The following is a 17,578-nucleotide window of genomic DNA, read 5'->3' on the forward strand; positions in this document are numbered from 1 at the left end:
GTGTGTCTGTCTGTCAGCAGAAACCGAAACCAAATCTGTCGGTAGTGTTTTGAAGAGCATGTGACGTGTGGAAAACACATAAATCAGCTATTTTTTTAAAAGATTAAATTTACAAGAGGTGGGTTACATATACCGTACTGCACATAACTAGGAGTGCTAATGTCATCACTGACACTTACCATGACTCAGGCTCAGTGTAGTGTAATATATAAAAAGGTCCACCAAGAACATGTAAAATGGTTTTTCTTTGTGAAGGCCTTTCCTTTTCACCTGCCCTCCAGTGAACCCCACAGACATAATGTCACAGAATGCCCTTGGAACTGTCAGATTTACTCTGGACCTTACTCATAACTAAACAAGAACAAATCTGCACTGTAGAAATGTGAATTTTTGCAGTAAAATACAGGCAACTGGATTGCCAGAACTTCAACATGTAAATAACGGTAAGAACATGTTAAGCATCTGGTAGTAGGCAGTATATCTAACAAATGTTAAAAGTATTAGTGTTTGACCATAAATAATACAATTATTTAAATTTCTACTATTTTGTACCTGTCCCTGTTTTACAGACTTTCACCATAATATTCAGACATTTTTTACAACGTGGAATGTTTCCTTATGGCACTTCAATGTCCTAATGAAAACTTCATGTCATAACCAAGCAGGAACCAAGGTGCAATGCTCACTTGAAGATAATGCTTTGACATAGCCCAATTGTCAAAAAAAGCTAAAAGATGAGCCTTTTGAACAGTCCAGGTACTAATGCGCACTGACTTTGGGTCATTCTACAGTACCTTGCCATTATATATTAACCTAAACTACTGTAAGTTATAAAGTGCAAAACTGATCAAGGTACCACACCCCTGCCTACTTACAGGACATGATTCAACCCTACACGCCAGCTCAACCACTCCGCTCAGCAGCAGCAGGGCGACTTGCACCCCCTGCCATCTGGTTGAATGGCTCTCGCTCGTCCCTACAACAAAGCTTCTCCACCCTAGCTCCCCAGTGGTGGAACAAAGAACCTGTTCCTCTAAAAACCACTCAGTCATTTCCCATCTTCCACTGTGGTCTGAAGACTCATCTCTTCAGACTATAACTGGACTAACTATCACCACTCTGCAGGGCACTCCCAATCTGAAGCAAAAAGCTATTGTTTTGTTCAAATCTAACATTTAACCATGGTATTCATTTGTAAGATCTTACTGAGGCTGTATGTAATGTTATCAATTTTATCTCAGCCTGTATGATTCTGTACAGTACTGCAATTAAGCATAGCACAACTCACACAACTGCACACACCCATACCATTCTTGGCTCCCAGTCCAGATGTCTTTCTCCATACAAAAGTGGTGTGCTCCAGAGACCAATATGAAAAGAAAAAAACAGTGGAACAGACATTGGAGACAGAGGTTGTGTAACCTGTTCCATGTCAGGTGAATGGAACTCACCTATGTTTTATTGACTGCTAAAGGTGTGTGTGTGTGTGTGTGAGAGAGAGAGGGAGAGAGAGAGAGAGAAATGAAAAGAAAATGCACTATATAGTATTTTACTAAAATGTAAATTATGAGTTCAGTTGTATCAAGGTGAGTTGCAGTGTAACATACCGTACCTCAATTTTATTGTGAACTTCCCCTTTAAATCAGCCTTTTCAAGCATTGTTTTTAGTTTGGTTTACATACACTACTTGGTCAAATGTGTACATCTGACAACCAATATCTCATCCAAAATTATGGCCATTAATGACATACTATGCAGGATTTTTCACTTTAAAATATTTTAACTATGTTAAGGCATATCTATGATGCACTGGCAATCTCAGTCTTTATGCAATTTCACTAAATTTGTGCACCTTTCACCTATATTTGTTATTCAAAAATTAGTTTGGGACATTTCTGGGCGTGGTGGGCTTGGCTACAGAGCCAGTGGTTTGGGATCAGATTTCAGCAAAGTGTTTGCTGCTGCAATGGCAGATGCTAAGAAGCCTAGATACAGTGCAGCAAAAACACAAACCGACAGGGCTCAAGGGGTGATTCCTATGTTCCCAGGGTCCTATGTTCCCCAGATTTATATGGCACATAATGGGAACATGACAAAGGGTCCTATGTTCTCAGGGTCCTATGTTCCCCAGCTGTACATATGTGTGCTCCCAGGGTCCTATGCTCCCCAGCTCTGTATAGCACGTAATGGGGGTTTGTTGTGTTTATATAGCCGTTTTGAAGCCTTGTTCCAAAAACTGGATAATATTTATGAAATATTTTAACTTGAAACAGGTCAAATTTGACCAGAACACAATAGGAGGGTTAATGTGTGTTAACAGAATATTGAACTGGGGAACATAGGACACTGGGAATATAGATACGCTCCCCATTGGAATTGGTTTGCCTCGGCGTCGTCAGGTGAAGTTTGCCAAGGGGATGAAAAGCATCACAGAGTTGGCCTGTTTTCTGTTGGACCTGTAAGTAATGTTACTTTTAGCTAGTTAAATTAGGCAGCTAGATGCCAGAATTTGGGTAAGTTTTATTATCAAATTCTATTCTCCCATCAAGATTCCTTCTTCCCCTATGGGAGGTGCAGTTACTGTTTATAGTTGCAATTTACCTAGCTCCGTAATTCACCTGCATTTATTTCAATCCGGAGAACTGAATTCGATACAGCATGCATGTTATCTAGCTAGCTAGGTGTAGCTTCACTAACAAAGCTAATGAAGTTCCCAACAAAGACTACTGTCCTCACCAGGGTTTTATTACTGATGATAAAAAATCAGGGGAACTGAATTTGAAACAGCATGCATGCTATCTAGCTACGTGTAGCCAACTTCACCAACAAAGCTAACAAAGTTGCTAATCAGTAGGAAGGTAAAACCTCTTTTGGCGATATTTAAGAAAACATATGTTCCATGCATAATGTCATGAATGCTACAGTATAATGAAATAACAGCCTATAAAATGCTATCTTGTTAGAATACAACAGTTGATTGCTTTAATACGATGGTAAAAATGATCCGCTTTCCTCGGCATACAATTGCTACAGTCAGAGGGAAGTGCATCGTCGCCTATGCGACTTTTAGGGTCAGGTTATCTTTTGTTGTCTTCAACAGCATTAACCAATATTTAGTGGTATTCATAGTACAGTAAAAAAAAAAAAAAAAAATGGCAACGAAGAAAAAAATCTTACACACAAATTAAACAAGCTGTATTCCAAAGCAATGCTACCCAACGTTTCCTAAATAGTTTCAAATAACTTGACCCTGTGTGTACAAGCATACAGTACATTAATGTTTGGATAGGTTTGTAAGATTCAATATTGCTGCCCCCATGCCTGTCATTCTGTAGTGTGAATGATTGTATGTTTCCTGGTATAAATGTCTATAAATGTGAATGTTACATGCTGCTAGGGTAATGTCCCTATGGGGATAGTGAAGCATTGCATATCATACATTCATTTAAATGTCTTGCATGAGGAAATTTTTGTTATTTGACACATTTATATGATACAAAGTTTGAATGATGACATTGTCTTCAGTTGGTAAGATTAAAAAACACAGGGCCAAGTTAATGGAAACAATTTAGGGAACATTGCTTTGGAATACAGCGTGTTTAATAAGTTTTTTTGGGGTTTTTTTTGACATTTTACTTGTTTTACTGTACTATGAATACCACTAAATATTGGTTAATGCTGTTGACGACAACAAAAGATAACCCCACCCTAAAAGTCGCATAGGCAATGCACTTCCCTCTAACTGTAGCAATTACCATTTCGACTTAAAGGAAATCGATATAGGCTACCTGGCGTGAGGAAGTCATTATCTTGCCGCAGTTTCTACATGACTGGTAACGATATCTACCGGACCAAATTGTAGGCTAACACAGATGTTGCTGCTTAATTTCAAATGTGTTGGTACTAATGTTATACACTCGGTCTGTCGTGTCGTTTGCTAGGTAGCTAACGTTAAACTCAATGAAAAAATGCGGAAAGCGGAACTGTCTAAAGTGTAGGTGTATTTTATTTGGATTCCATCTATATAAATGAGTTTCCCGCAAAGATTGTAGCCTACAGATGCAAAAGCAATAGTTTAAATGTTTTATTTTTAGTTAGCCAGCAAGCCAGTGTAATGTCCATTTTGTGTGTTTATCCAATGTTTTTATTAGCTGATGTACCGAAATGTCCAATGGGGAGACATGTTCTTCGTGGGCCTGGAGCATTTATGATGATGTAATCAGGCAGGAAAAAGAAGAAGAAGAAGAATGAAAAAAAACCTAAATCCTCCAAGTTTGGGGCTTTATTGTGTGGACATGTGAAGTTGTTTGTGAATTCTGTCTGCTGAAATGGGGTCAGAAGGTACTGAAAAAAGCAATAACTTAGCAGGATGGCATACCTGCCAGCTGCCATCCCAATGTAGTGTACGCATTTGCTTTGGTATATTGTTATGGGGTGAAACATTTAATAAAATACATACTCTCAAAATGCTATATGTGCCAAAGGGTCTCAGTTTTAGACGTAGCCGCTCCATGGCTTCAGAATTCCATTGCAGTTGGGGACTTGAATCGACGAGGCTCACGACCACTTTTCACTGTAATAAAATAAACAACCATTCGTTAAACTAAAATGCTTCATACCACACAGTAGACAAGATCCACATGAAAAAGTATTATTGTTCAAACTAGTTTAACCGGTGATTTAGCCACCAGAAAACATGGAGCTACACAGGCAGGTTAGCTGGCTGTGGCATAGATCTAGATTTCCATTGACATATCCACCAGAAAACATGTACACTAGCAGCAAGTTAGGTGGTTGTGGCATAGGCCTACTATTCTAGCCGCTGGGGATTCGGAATCGTGTCTTCTTTTCATCGTAATTAAAAAAAAAAAAAAAAATTTAAAAAGATTTCGTAAAACTAAAATGCTTTATGTCATCATGTAGACAAGATGTTGGCAAATATATACATATAAAAATATTGTTGTTCGATTGAGGTTTAGCTGTCTAGCCATGTCGGAAAACATTTTATAGGCCCTCTTTCCTGGCATAGCTCAAATTGGTCAAATTGGAATTGAACAATCCGGATGATGTCAAGACGGGTTGGCTACAATTTGAATAACATTTCATTTCAGCAATACAAAATCCCTTCTGTGGTTATTTTGAATAAGATAGCAAGCTGCCTTTTTGTGCCATTTCGCTTCTGAAATGGCTATAGAATGCTAGCAGCTGTAATGTTTTTCAGACACCTAAATGTATGTAAAACGTATGAATAAATAATAAACAATTAACATCTAAAACATTTCACAGTGACTTTTTTTTGTGGTGATAAAGTATGTATATACCCCTTCAGTGTGGTTGGATGACCTCACTAATTTTGGTGAACATTAAGTTATTCATGGTAAAGGAAAATGTTAGTACACATACAGACATCTCCGAAATTGATCTTTAACATCTGTGTTGCAATTTGGTCCGGTAGGTAACGTTATAGAACCTGCTGCAAGATAATTATTTCACGCCAGGTATGTCAAGTTTCTCAAAAACGGTTCACATCCACCGCTGCCCCTGTACTGATGACTGCTCTTTTAACTATGTTACTGTAGCTACCTGACAACACCTCCTTTCTAAATTAATGTTTGCTAGCCCTATAGGTCCTCCACGGATCCTCCTATATGTTTCTTTCAGAATGTAGGCTGCCTGTTTGCATGCATTTATGTGTATGCATGTCTGCCATAGTCTACATTTATAAATGAATTACTATTATATCTTACTCATTATAAATAGAGTGCAAAAAGATATCTGATGAAAAATACATTTTTGACGTACAAAAATGGCAAGTTACTCACACATACAAAGCACGGTCTATAAGTCATTCATTCAAACGGGCAAATCACTGCCTGCCAGTAAAAGTATTGATATCAAAATTGCGGCAAGTTACTGTACTGCAAACAATATAGGCCAACTAACCTCATACAAATCAAACAAGCTGTATTCCTAAGCAATGCTACCCAGTGTTTCCTAAATATGAGCTAAGAGCCAAATATTGTTGGTTGATTGTAACACTGGACGGGGACTAGGCCTAACCATGAAAAAAAGCCCCAGACCTAGAGGTGTCCAGATACATTTTGGTCACATAGTGTATCAAGTATTCATTTGTTTGAAAGACACCATGCTGCAGGGTGATTTTAAGATTTTAAGTGATTTTAAGAATCATATACAACAACATTTTGTTTTATGATTATAAATCATTATGATTTATTTTCTTTTTCATAATTCAAAATTATATTCTTTCTGAGAAGGTTATGTGAGCTTTGATACCCATCTTATAACCTACTTTAAACAAAAAGCGAAATAACACATTTCCTATTTCTGGGCTACCGCACGAACATGTCTTCTATTCAGGAAAAATTGGCAGTCAAAGGGTTACATTACACAGTGAGTAACCTGAACCCATGGGCTGGGCAAAGACAGGCTTAGCTGTTTCCGACACAGTATAGCACCCGACCAAGCCCACTGAGCCCAACCCTCTGAACTACAGGTTTCTGAATAGTTTTGTTATGTTTCACGCTTTCACTTCGGGCGGGGCGTCCACCATCAAGTTGTTATAACTTTCCAGTTTTTAACGGGTCAGACGGTCTCTACCAGGCGAAAGTTCCAGATAAAGAGTTTGTGTTTGTGTAACGATTATGTTTCGCTGTGGAATTGCCTATCCGAGGTGCAGGTGGGTTTTACCCCTGCTGCTACTTTTTGCTATCATATTTCTTATTATTGCTATCGCCGCTGGTTCTGGATGGGTGGAAGATGAGGACGCCAAGTCTCATTACGCAAACATGTGGAAACAATGCCGAGGCCGAAATGACAACTGGGACTGCAAGTCTCTTATGGAGAATTGTAAGTATAAATAAAATAATTGCTGCTATCATAGTAATTGCGATGGCAGTGGTAGGATTAACAAAATTAGGCAAACCTACCAATAATAATAATAATATATTAATGTTTGATCTTATTCAGTGAAACACAAACAAAGTGTGCGGAAGGACGAACGATCGGATTTTAAGAGAGGCCAAAGTACAAAATACTGTCTATGGCAATGTTTTTTCTTTTCTTTTCTTTTCTTTTCTTTTTAAGTATCGTTATGTCTCTGATTGAGAAGTGCAACCTATGGTTGTAAAGAATAATAATAAATAAGTCCAAATGAATTACACACATTCACATAGGCTATGTTATGCATGTGTTTAGTGTACCTTTGAATTCTATTGCCTCTTCGGTAAACTAAGTTAATTCAGTAAACTAAAATTCCCACGCACGCACACATTTTGGCATTATTTACACTAATATTCTATTGGAAATTTAAATGCTTTAACACCTATATGTAAAATAAAGGGTGAAAATGTGTCAGTCAAGACTACCCTGATATTAACAGGAGTTGACCACAATTGGTATTAGTATACATAATGTTGTTACAGTGCTTAAATCTAATCTAAAATGAAGGAGGGCATAGTTAGTTTTCAGCATGAAAAATGCTAGGCCCCCTGGCCTGTTCTCAATGGCATAATAAGAGTTGAGTTTTCTAGTCATTGTATGCTTTCAATCCTTCTGTGCAATTTCATTTTACCACATAAGGCTAATATTAATTAGGATTACTACTGTTAGCTGCAGGCCAACAGAAACTTCTGTAATTATCTAAATTATATTTCATCGCACATAGAACTGGAACAATTGATAACATACACTAAAAAATTTTTTTTTTAAATTCCAGTAAGTGAACTGTCTTTAATGCCTTTTCTGGTCTTTCCAACTCCAGATCTATTATCTGAGTGTGTGAATGTCAAGTATTCATGTGCTCTGCATAAAGTGTATTTGAAGGGAGCAACACATGTGTGTCATGCACTGACATGCCATTATGTCTTTTCTCACATCAGGGGTTAGTGGCCCCTTGTGCCTTTCCTATGGGTGAAGCAGACATAGAATGTTTTCGGCCTTTTAATATCTGTGTGTAAAGCCACTCGTGGATTCCTCATGAAATTGTGAATTTGCTCAGTGCTAAGATTAGATGTCCTGCAGTGCTCTGTAGCAAGTCAGAAATACAGAAATAAAATGAAAGGTGATATGAGAAAAAAAGCTGTGTGGGAAAACGTCTGTTTGTTTGTTTTTTTCTCCTTCATTGTCAAAATGCAGCTAAGATGAAATCCATATCTGGAATTTGTTGTAAATGAGCTGTTCCAAAGAAGTTGGATGAGCTGTTGCAGAGGGCAAGTTTGAACTCTTATCAAACTGATGAGTTCACCAGTGCCTGTGTTCAGATGTGTCATCAATAAGATTACAATCTATACAAAGTAACTGCAGATTCAGATTTTCAGAACAGTGGAGTAAATGCCATAATTGCTATCTCTCCAGAAAAAAAAATGACTCAAAGTTGTGTCGCTGTTGAGCTGTTGTCTAGGTGTGACAATGTGTCATGCCTCCTTTTCCCACCTTAATACAGCCTGAGAGAGGAGTTTAAGTAAAGTCAACTAAAGAACTTTGAACAGAGATAAACTGTCTGTAGGTTTTAGTATAGCTGTAATTTTGTGTTGATGTGGATCAATATTTTCCCACTGAATCAAAACTAGCTGCAAACTGTGTTTCTTAATTTTACTTGCAAAATAAAATACAAATGTTGGTCTTTAACTTGCTTCCCACCCAATTCTAAAACTGTTGCCGCTTGATCAAAGTATGTGTTACGGATAAGAGAGAAAGAAAGTACTAGTTAGAGAGAAAATGGAAGTGAAGTGTTAGCATCTGGAAACTGTCCAGTGGCACTAGCATGTTTTTCCATGAGGGACAGTAAATGATTGAGGACAACAAAGTTGTCAATTCACATAGGTCTGGCACAGTGTATAATTAAACCAGGGTGTAGGCAGACTGCACCACGAAACCCTCACTGTAATCATTATTTGAAACCCTAATCACATGTAGGTGCTTGTGTTGTACACGTCTATTTAACTTAGACTTGACCTATTTAACTTAGACTTGACCTATTTAACTTAGACTTGACCTAAGTAATTATATTAATATACAAGATCTGGATTTATTTAGAGGTGGCTACAGTTTCCATATTAGAACCGAATTTTAGACATGTAATGTGATCCTATTGCACTTATACAATTATGTTACTCTCTATATTCTTTTAATGTGTTGTTTAAGGTCCATTTTTAATGTACCATCCAGTCTGCTTTTAATTCCAGTTATAATTTTAATATTTTAAGATGAATCTTTTAGTAGTCCTGGATTTAATAAATTGCACCAAAGCAGCCAGACTCCATGACTTTGTGTTAGAAGCTCAGGAATATTCTGTTCAGAACAACAGGTTGATGCGTTTGGTTCAGACATACTTATTTCTTTCATTGTCCCTTTGAATGATTTGAATTTTAAATATTACAATTCATATTTTACTACATACTTTTGTTCAGAATATATTAGTGAGAGGATTAAAGGTTGTTAGTTTTCAAGTTTAGATTCATAATTATATTATTTAAATTATTGTTTACCTAAACAGGTTTACTACTGAGCCCAAGAAATTAGTTGTCTTATATCAGTCTTATATCATAAAATACAACAATATAACATCAATATAATGTAAGTTGCACTTAAATTATATTCAGTGCAAATTTACTTAACTTGCACTTAAGTAAATCAAGTTAGTCTACACAACAGACCTGAAAATACACAGATCCTTCTTGTGAAAGAGTGTCTCAAGGCATCCTATAGTCACTTCTTATATGGAAAGGCATCATGATTCGATTGCAGTGGGCAAAGTACTCAAAATTAAATATGAAATAGTCCAAGAGGGCTGAATACTTATTTTACCCACTGAATATTTGAATGACTCACTAATTTGGTGAATGAAAGTAACAAAAACCATCCCACAATAAAAGGGTTCAGTCCTTCGTTTACTATTAGGCTTAAGACTTTTGTGTCTTAAGAATCTAGAGCTCAAGTACTTCTTCAGCTCTCTGTTATGACTAGTGAATTTTAAACTGGAAAAATGATTTACGGGAGGTGATCCTGTCGGGGATAAAAAAACATCTGTTTACTTTTCATGAGATGCTTCTTTCATTGGGAGTGAGATGTTAGAAACGTCAGAAGTTCCCTTTGAGGCCTAACGTCTGGTGAATGTCAGACTGCGGGTCTTATCGTATGTGCCTAGCTCAAGAGGAATGGGAATGTACAGCTTTACAGTACAGCTGGTCCATCAGTACTGTGCCTTCATACTACATTACACTAAGTATTTTGCACTAATCCCATGTGACTTGTATGTATATTTAACATTTGCATGTTTGTTCATTCACACAACCAGATATTAACTGAACTGTATCTTTACCAAATGAACGACAGCAGTGTGCAAAATAAGATTCCAGCCCAGAGCTCTCTCTCAGTTTTCAAACCTGCTAATCCTTAGCTGTTATCTGAATTGTACAATCTAAAGCTGCTAGTTTCTAGTTAGTTACACTGACATTTCACAAATATTTAATAACCCCATATGAGTGTCTACATGAGATGTTATGATTGTCACCATTCTGTGTGGGTTGGAATACGTTGACAAGGTAATGTTTAATTTAGTTTTTGTTGCCTTGTCTCTGCTTGGTTATACCGTCATACTGGTTCCACAGTTTTCCCTACACACGCTCAGCCTGTGAGAGCTTGTCTGTCTCTGCATCAGGTGTCTGCTTGACGAGATGCCTTAGGCCAGGGTGTGGATTACTGCTGAATACCATCTGCAGTGGTGTATTATTTAAGGTGTGCCAGAGAGCTGACGGAGGTCTTTGTTGTGTGCTCAGAGAAAAATGGTAGCCGTAGTTCTTATGGAAATAGTGATTGCAAGCATTTGTATGTCCCTCCCCATGTTTGTTGTTTGCCTTTGGGATTCGTTTCTGTTTTGACTTGAAGTGCGGTTGGTATCACCAGTAAATCAGGAGTGGTTTTTTCACATGAGGTACAGGACTGGTTACAACGTGCCAGTTTTCACTGGAAATTTCAATGCAGTACAGCGACAATGGCCTGAATTCAGTCAACATTTGTCGGTAACTTTGACTGACAGCTAAATGTAGGTGTTTGTTTTTCTGAAAAACAATCTGGTGAGGTCACTTCGGCAATAGCTGAAATGGGCTAATTGTGCTTGTGAAAATAAAAATACACCTAGGCTCATTCGTAAGTGTAATTTAAGGATAGTTTTGCTTTAAACCAGCCCCATGTCTGTCAATGGACAAGACTGAAAATAAGGCAGAGCATTTGAGTTAAACATGAATTTGTGTGCATAAGGCCTCAATACATGGTTCTGGATTACAGCAAAAAAAATATTCTGGAGTACATTTTACCTAGTTTTCACTGGTTATCAATTTAACAAGGTGGATGGCTACTGATACTCTTTGATTAAATTATTAGTTTGCTAATATTCTTTAACCATACTTCAATCAGGGGGTGTCAATCCTGCAGCTGGCTACACTAAACACAACTGTACACAGCACAGTTTCTTACATTTCAGTACATAACACAAGATCTTATAAACTAATCTTCCAAATCAGAGCTGAGCAGCCTTGAACATGTACCATCACTTTATAACTCTTCAAACGAGTGTTGGAACGCAGCAGGGAGATCAGGTTTCCCCAGGAAATTAGCAATAAGCATGTCTGGACTGCTCTCTAACGAGAATAATTAGTCAGCTTGGTTCCGTTTCAGAATACATTAAGCATATAATGAATTCAAAGCTACAGTGTCACCTTCTCAGGCTTCTGATTGTGATTCTGGTTGGCAATTTCTTCTGTTGTCCTATTTATGCTGGACAGATTTGGCCATTCATATGTAAGTTCTCCCAAGAATGAGGGGGTTATTACAGTTAATGGTTTGGCACTGTCCATCAGAGGAGAGCTAATGGCCACTCAGAACAGAAGCTGAAACAGTGTGCTCGTTAATGCACATTTTTTTTACACATAAATAGTGATGTTTCATATTACTGTCATGTTTCCAGCATGAAAGAGTCCAAAGTAAAGTAGCTCTTACTCGGTCTGTTAATCTGTGTGTGTGTGTGTGTGTGTTTCAGCCTGGGCACAAGCAGTGGCAGCTCTCATGATCCTGGGCCTCATCATCCTCATCATTGCCTTCATCATCTCCTGCCTGGCCCTCTGTTGTAGCCTGAACTTCTCCCTCCTGCCAGTCGTTGGGGCCCTTCTCTTCATTGCCGGTAATATTATCACAATCATCTTCACTCTCGTCTTTGAATTTGATATGTTTGGTAACATACCAAATTCTATGCCTCTTGCATGGGAGTGAAAATTTCATTCCTCTGAAGTTAAGGTTGTTCAGCCAATCACTGCAGTGTTGGGTGGCAGAGTAGTGCAAGGGTTAGGTAACTGGGCGTGTTTGATTCCCAGCTGAGTCACTGCCATTGTACCCTTGAGTGAGGTGCTTAATCTGGATTGCTTCCGTAGAAATACACAGCTGTATAAATGGGGAAATGTTTCTGGTTTACTTGGCTGCTGCAGTTGTTCTCTGAAACCAACAATTAGTTTTTGGAACGTTTTTGAAATATTTGGTTAATTTGGCCCACAGTACAAAGCTCATGTAGTGTAATGTAGGGGTTACCAGTGCTGCCCCAGGAGAGCAGCGGGGCATGCTGTTTTTTGTTTTAAGCTTAAAATGATTAACACATTCAGACCCAAGCAACCAGGTGAGGCGAGTTAATTGTGTAATCACTAGGGGTGTGACGATTTCAATACATAATTAAAAATAGAAAAAATGAACATTTGATACAACACACCAAATATAAAAGCCGGATCACAATTCACCCTTTCTCTACCTTTTACATGGAGGAAGAAAGATCTCATGGCTCTTCCCTTGCACAGCCAAGAATGAGTCATCACTGTGTGGGAGTGACGTGCGAGCAGCGAGAGAGGACTGCATTGGGCTAGAAATGAATTGGGCTCCTGCTAGCTGTTGATAAATGACACAATGGCGTGAAGCAAAGCTTATAGTTTTTGTTGTGAACAGTTACGTTGTGAATTAAAACAGCTGTATCTGAGGGTTCACGCTTTAACACGTTTTTCCTTCTCTTAAATGCGATGTTAATACAGCAGGTTCTTTTAAGCAGAGGCAGCAGTGGATTTGCATTTTCATGGGAATTGGAAGAACACATTGCTTCAAACTCCACCCTGACTGCCTGCATAAGTTCTGACAGCGCACGTTCTTTTTAGATCTGTCACTGCCCACCCACGGCCTCCTCCCTTTACGGCACCCTTGCCGCCAGGCATGGCACAAGGGTGTCACCCGACATTTACAAAGCCTCTGTGAGAAAAAGCATGAGGCTCATCAGTCTTTATCGCTCCCTCCCATTCTGTCATATGCTATCATGTGTGAGCAATGGCTGACTGTTCTGAGTAGTCATTGAGTGTATTACAACCATACAAACAAATGCTGACAAAACAAATTACCAAGGTTCCTCAATGATCATAATAATGCCTGCCTCTAAATGGTCACCTATGCCCTTGTCTAGGTAGAAAATAGCAAACATTCAACAACAAGTCCATCTTTTTACTTGTAAATATAATTTCATTTAGAATTTTTTTTTTTTTCTGAATAAAGTTAGTAAGTCTTTATCCTAAGCAAGTTTAAGTGTTTAGCTACACTTGGTTTGACTTCAATGGTGCACTTCCTGAGCGTCGTTGCCCATTGTCCAGGGGATTTTAAAGCCCGAGTACAACTCTGGTCATCTGAAATGTGCCTGAAAGTTGCATGTTCCTTACACCCTGCAGGTTTCTCAAGCTGTCACTTATATGGATGTGTAATTCCTCATGACAGTAAAGTGAAAAGACAGGGTGTCGGGGTGTTATCCAGAGCATGGATAAAATCGTTAGTGCATTACTGTTGGTCATAATGTCACTGGTTCATTTAAATGACATTACAGATGGCCCCATGCGGGGAAGTATATCATACTTACTTTTATGTGCATTAAATCTAACACATTAATCATACTTTGAATACAATACAATAATTTTTCCAGGCTTATTGATGTTGATGGTAATGTCACACCCACACAATCTGGTTGTGTTGGTGTTATATTAAATATGTATTAAATGCAGACAGGCCCATGTTAAAGGGCCAGATAAACAGGGCAGTCAGTGCTTTGGGATATGGCTTCTTTAGTTGCATTAACATAGCATCAGTATCAGTAAATTGGTACACAGGTTGATATTTAAAATGTAAAAATCAGTTTTATGGTGAAAATATCTTTGCAGTTAGTTCCAGAAAAGATCCCCTAAATCAAAGCTAAAAACCAGCCGCATAATCAGATCATAAAATAAATACTTAACATACTTAACATACTACCTATGTTAAGTGTGTTAAGAGTGTGTTAAAAAATATACTCTGTACGCATACATCTAGCTAATATAACTATATAACTAAGATAGTTACTGATAATCAGACACTGATTTAGCTATTAATGGCCAATAAAGTGGTTAGCTTGCCCTCAATATGTAATTTGTAGATGTAAGGATATATAATATGCTATGACGCTATCCAAAGTTATAATATCAGTAAATATTAAAATAAACAGTTTAAGGTGTTTGTCTGAGAATCCTATCTCTGAGGGTACCTGCTATGGCAGTTGTTGTGTGTGTGTGTGCGCCATCTACGTGGTCACTCAAAATTTCCTGAATTTCCTTTTTACTTGCAGTGATCCTTCAGTTCATCGCCCTGATTATCTACCCTGTCAAGTTCAACGAGTTGATCTACGAGGGTCAGTATTACTACACCTGGGCCTACGGCTTCGGCTGGGGAGCCACAGTCCTGATGATCGGCTGCGGAATCCTCTTCTGTTGCCTGCCCCGGTACGAGGATGAGGTCACGGGGTTAGCTAAGACCAAGTACATCTACAGCTCCGCCTAGAGGCCAGAGCCAGCCCCCCCCCCCCCCCCCCACTCACTGATGCCTCAGGATCCACTGCTTGGTAATGACAGGAGTGAGGCTTCCTGTACCCAGAGATGAGTGAAGCCAGCAGACACTGTTTAAAAACCCATGTGACTTATATTAACCGATCAAACCAATATCCAAATCAATAAAGGGCTGGTGACACTTAGTGCCACCCATTTTTCATTCACAAAGCCCATCACATTCCCCTCCCATCACTGTCTGGTGAATGTAAGTTACCTAAATCTGTCCCAGGGCACATCTGTATTAGCCCAGAGAGTTTTTGTGATATGTTCAAAGGTGGTACAGGGGTAAGCAAGTAAAGGTCCTACCATGTGTTTCTTTCTATCATGAACTCACACATAGCTGATTTCACTAATTAGTTATACCTCCTTGCTGAAAAATTGTACTAATTCGCAAATCCATGTGATTGGAATAAAAAATACACGGGAAGACATTACTTTCTGAATCCTGGATTTTCCAACTCTAGATATATTACCCAGTGTCCGTTTCCCCTTGTTTCATTATTATTCTTCTGTAGATCAGATTGGCCCCTCCTGTGAGTAGACAAAATGAGCTAGACACCCATTATTGTTTATATAAACCCATTTTTATATGCATGCAGTGCTATTGTGGCTCAATATCATACAGGTTCAAGCTAAAGCAAAAATTAATTGGCAATTCATGGTTTACGGAAGGGGTCTGCAACCCTTTTTCTGGAGAGCCACAGAGTCGGCAAGTTTTTGTTGCTACATAAGTTAAAATGGCTTATTACAAAGTGCTCACCATGCCTGATTTTTTGGTTCTGTCAGAACATAACCCAAAAATCTAATTGGACATAAATATGTGCAGCCTGTATGAACTGGAGAATAAAACTGTTATATTGTTACAGTGTGAAGAGAGTTGTGGTAGATTTAACCCTGCTGTTACCTTTAATGGTCAATGCAGTTAGGCCTAAGTCAGTGATTTAAAGGGGTTACTTCAATCAAAGTGCAAAACAGTGTGGTTAAAATACAATAATTGGTCAGCAGTGTGGTCACACTACTAAAAGTAAGAATTTCCACAGATGTATTATTGAAGGTTAAAGGCCAAACAGTGTTGCATTTTGACTGAATTTGTACCCAGCCTCTGTCATTTAATGTTTTAAGGGTATCTTGAAAAGACTAAATCGCAGTGTTTTTTGCTCTAATAAAAATTTAAATTAATGCTTTAAATGTTGTCCCCAAATGCCACAGAACATGTCAAAATGAGCACAAGGGTTACATATCTGGTAGTTTGGTAGAATATTAGTGACACTGGTTCATTTAAAGTTTTTTTTTTTTTTTGGGGGGGGGGGGGGCAGGTTGGGGGTTGCATTTAAATATTAAACATGTTGATAATTTGACATAATAATAAGCAATGATTTTTGTTTCTTGTGCAGGTATGAATTGTTATATTCCTGATAAAATAATGATAACAGACAGAAACAGCAGATTGATTGAAATTGAAGTATCAGGAAGCAGCCCAGCCATACAGTTGTTTCATTGCATGTGTTATTTTATTGTTTGCACACACTAAAATTTTAAGTTTGAAAGTATTTTGAGGTGATTACATAAATTACATTAGGTTCTGCCTGACACAGAATATGCCTTGAAAGGGTGTGATTTAGTGTAAATTGACAACAACATGCACTGAGGCAGAACATCTCATATAACTGTGCCTTACTATCCATTTACCAAATACATAAATGTTCTTTTTGTATTATCTTGTAAATGAAATTGCCCTTGTATTGCATGCAATATTACATGTTAATTATAATTTTTTCCAGCCGTATTCCCCTATAGGTACAGAATATAAACTTTGTCAGTATGTATTTAGAATGCCAGTGTAATAATGGGGGTTCTTTATGTATGCAACTGTAAATGGTGTCGATATTAGGAATAATTGAATTGCTTTGGCTGCTCACTATGGGTGACAATACTGTCTCAAATGGAGGGAATTTCTTGTAAATATTGCTGAATGTTGTGTCAGTTGGGACAAAATATTCATATACAATTAAGCCCATATTCTTCCTTGCAAAAATTAACATCACACATCATAACTTGGTACTGCAAAGAAATGAATACATTCATTAGGGGTAGTTATTTTTGTTATTTTTTAAATAATTTTGGAACTTGAGAAGTTAAATCATTAGATGTGAACGTTTTTATGAAATAAAATGTGGTATTCCCATTACGTTTACTGTTTCTTAATGTGCCCTCTATGTCCTCTTCCTCTAATCCCAGAATTTAAATAGCTGGATTAACAGAAGGATGGTAGCTAGGTTTACCTTAGGCTTCCTCCAACATACTATGCAGTATATTTTTTTAAAAGGTCCACACCCCAGAAAGGATGGGTGGAATGTTTTTTAGAACACAGGAGTAGATGAGTGTGGACCCACCTAATATGGTGAGTCAAACAGTCATGTGGAGGCTGTTGTGTAAGTATTGGGCAATCAAAAAAAAAATGTTTTTTGAATGGACCAATCAAACAGCATGTGTAAAGAATGACCTTATCACATGAAAGGCAGATATATATATATATATATATAGTGAGCTCCATAATGTTTGAGACAAAGACATTTTTTCTTGATTTTGTTCTGTACTCCATAACGTAATATTTGTAATAAAACAATTCACAC

At 37.9% G+C, this 17,578-nt stretch overlaps 1 protein-coding gene across 1 annotated transcript; it reads left to right on the plus strand.

The window, feature by feature from the left end:
- The first annotated feature begins 6,462 nt into the window (after positions 1–6,462).
- Positions 6,463–17,130, plus strand: LOC135247864 (p53 apoptosis effector related to PMP-22-like). Its single transcript, XM_064321781.1, has 3 exons — positions 6,463–6,867; positions 12,056–12,196; positions 14,687–17,130. Exons 1-3 carry the CDS (start codon positions 6,663–6,665, stop codon positions 14,896–14,898), a joined length of 558 nt encoding a protein of 185 aa, XP_064177851.1. The 5' UTR covers positions 6,463–6,662; the 3' UTR covers positions 14,899–17,130.
- The last annotated feature ends 448 nt before the right edge of the window (positions 17,131–17,578 follow it).

This window comes from Anguilla rostrata, chromosome 2 (genome assembly GCF_018555375.3).
Source record: "Anguilla rostrata isolate EN2019 chromosome 2, ASM1855537v3, whole genome shotgun sequence".
Taxonomy (NCBI): domain Eukaryota; kingdom Metazoa; phylum Chordata; class Actinopteri; order Anguilliformes; family Anguillidae; genus Anguilla; species Anguilla rostrata.

Excerpts from the sequence above, each read along its gene's own strand:
- LOC135247864 (XM_064321781.1), top strand. The coding sequence starts at position 6,663 with ATGTTTCGCTGTGGAATTGCCTATCCGAGGTGCAGGTGGGTTTTACCC. Across the intron at positions 6,868-12,055 it reads CAAGTCTCTTATGGAGAATT|CCTGGGCACAAGCAGTGGCA; the intron begins GTAAGTATAAAT and ends TGTGTGTTTCAG. Across the intron at positions 12,197-14,686 it reads GGCCCTTCTCTTCATTGCCG|TGATCCTTCAGTTCATCGCC; the intron begins GTAATATTATCA and ends TTTTACTTGCAG.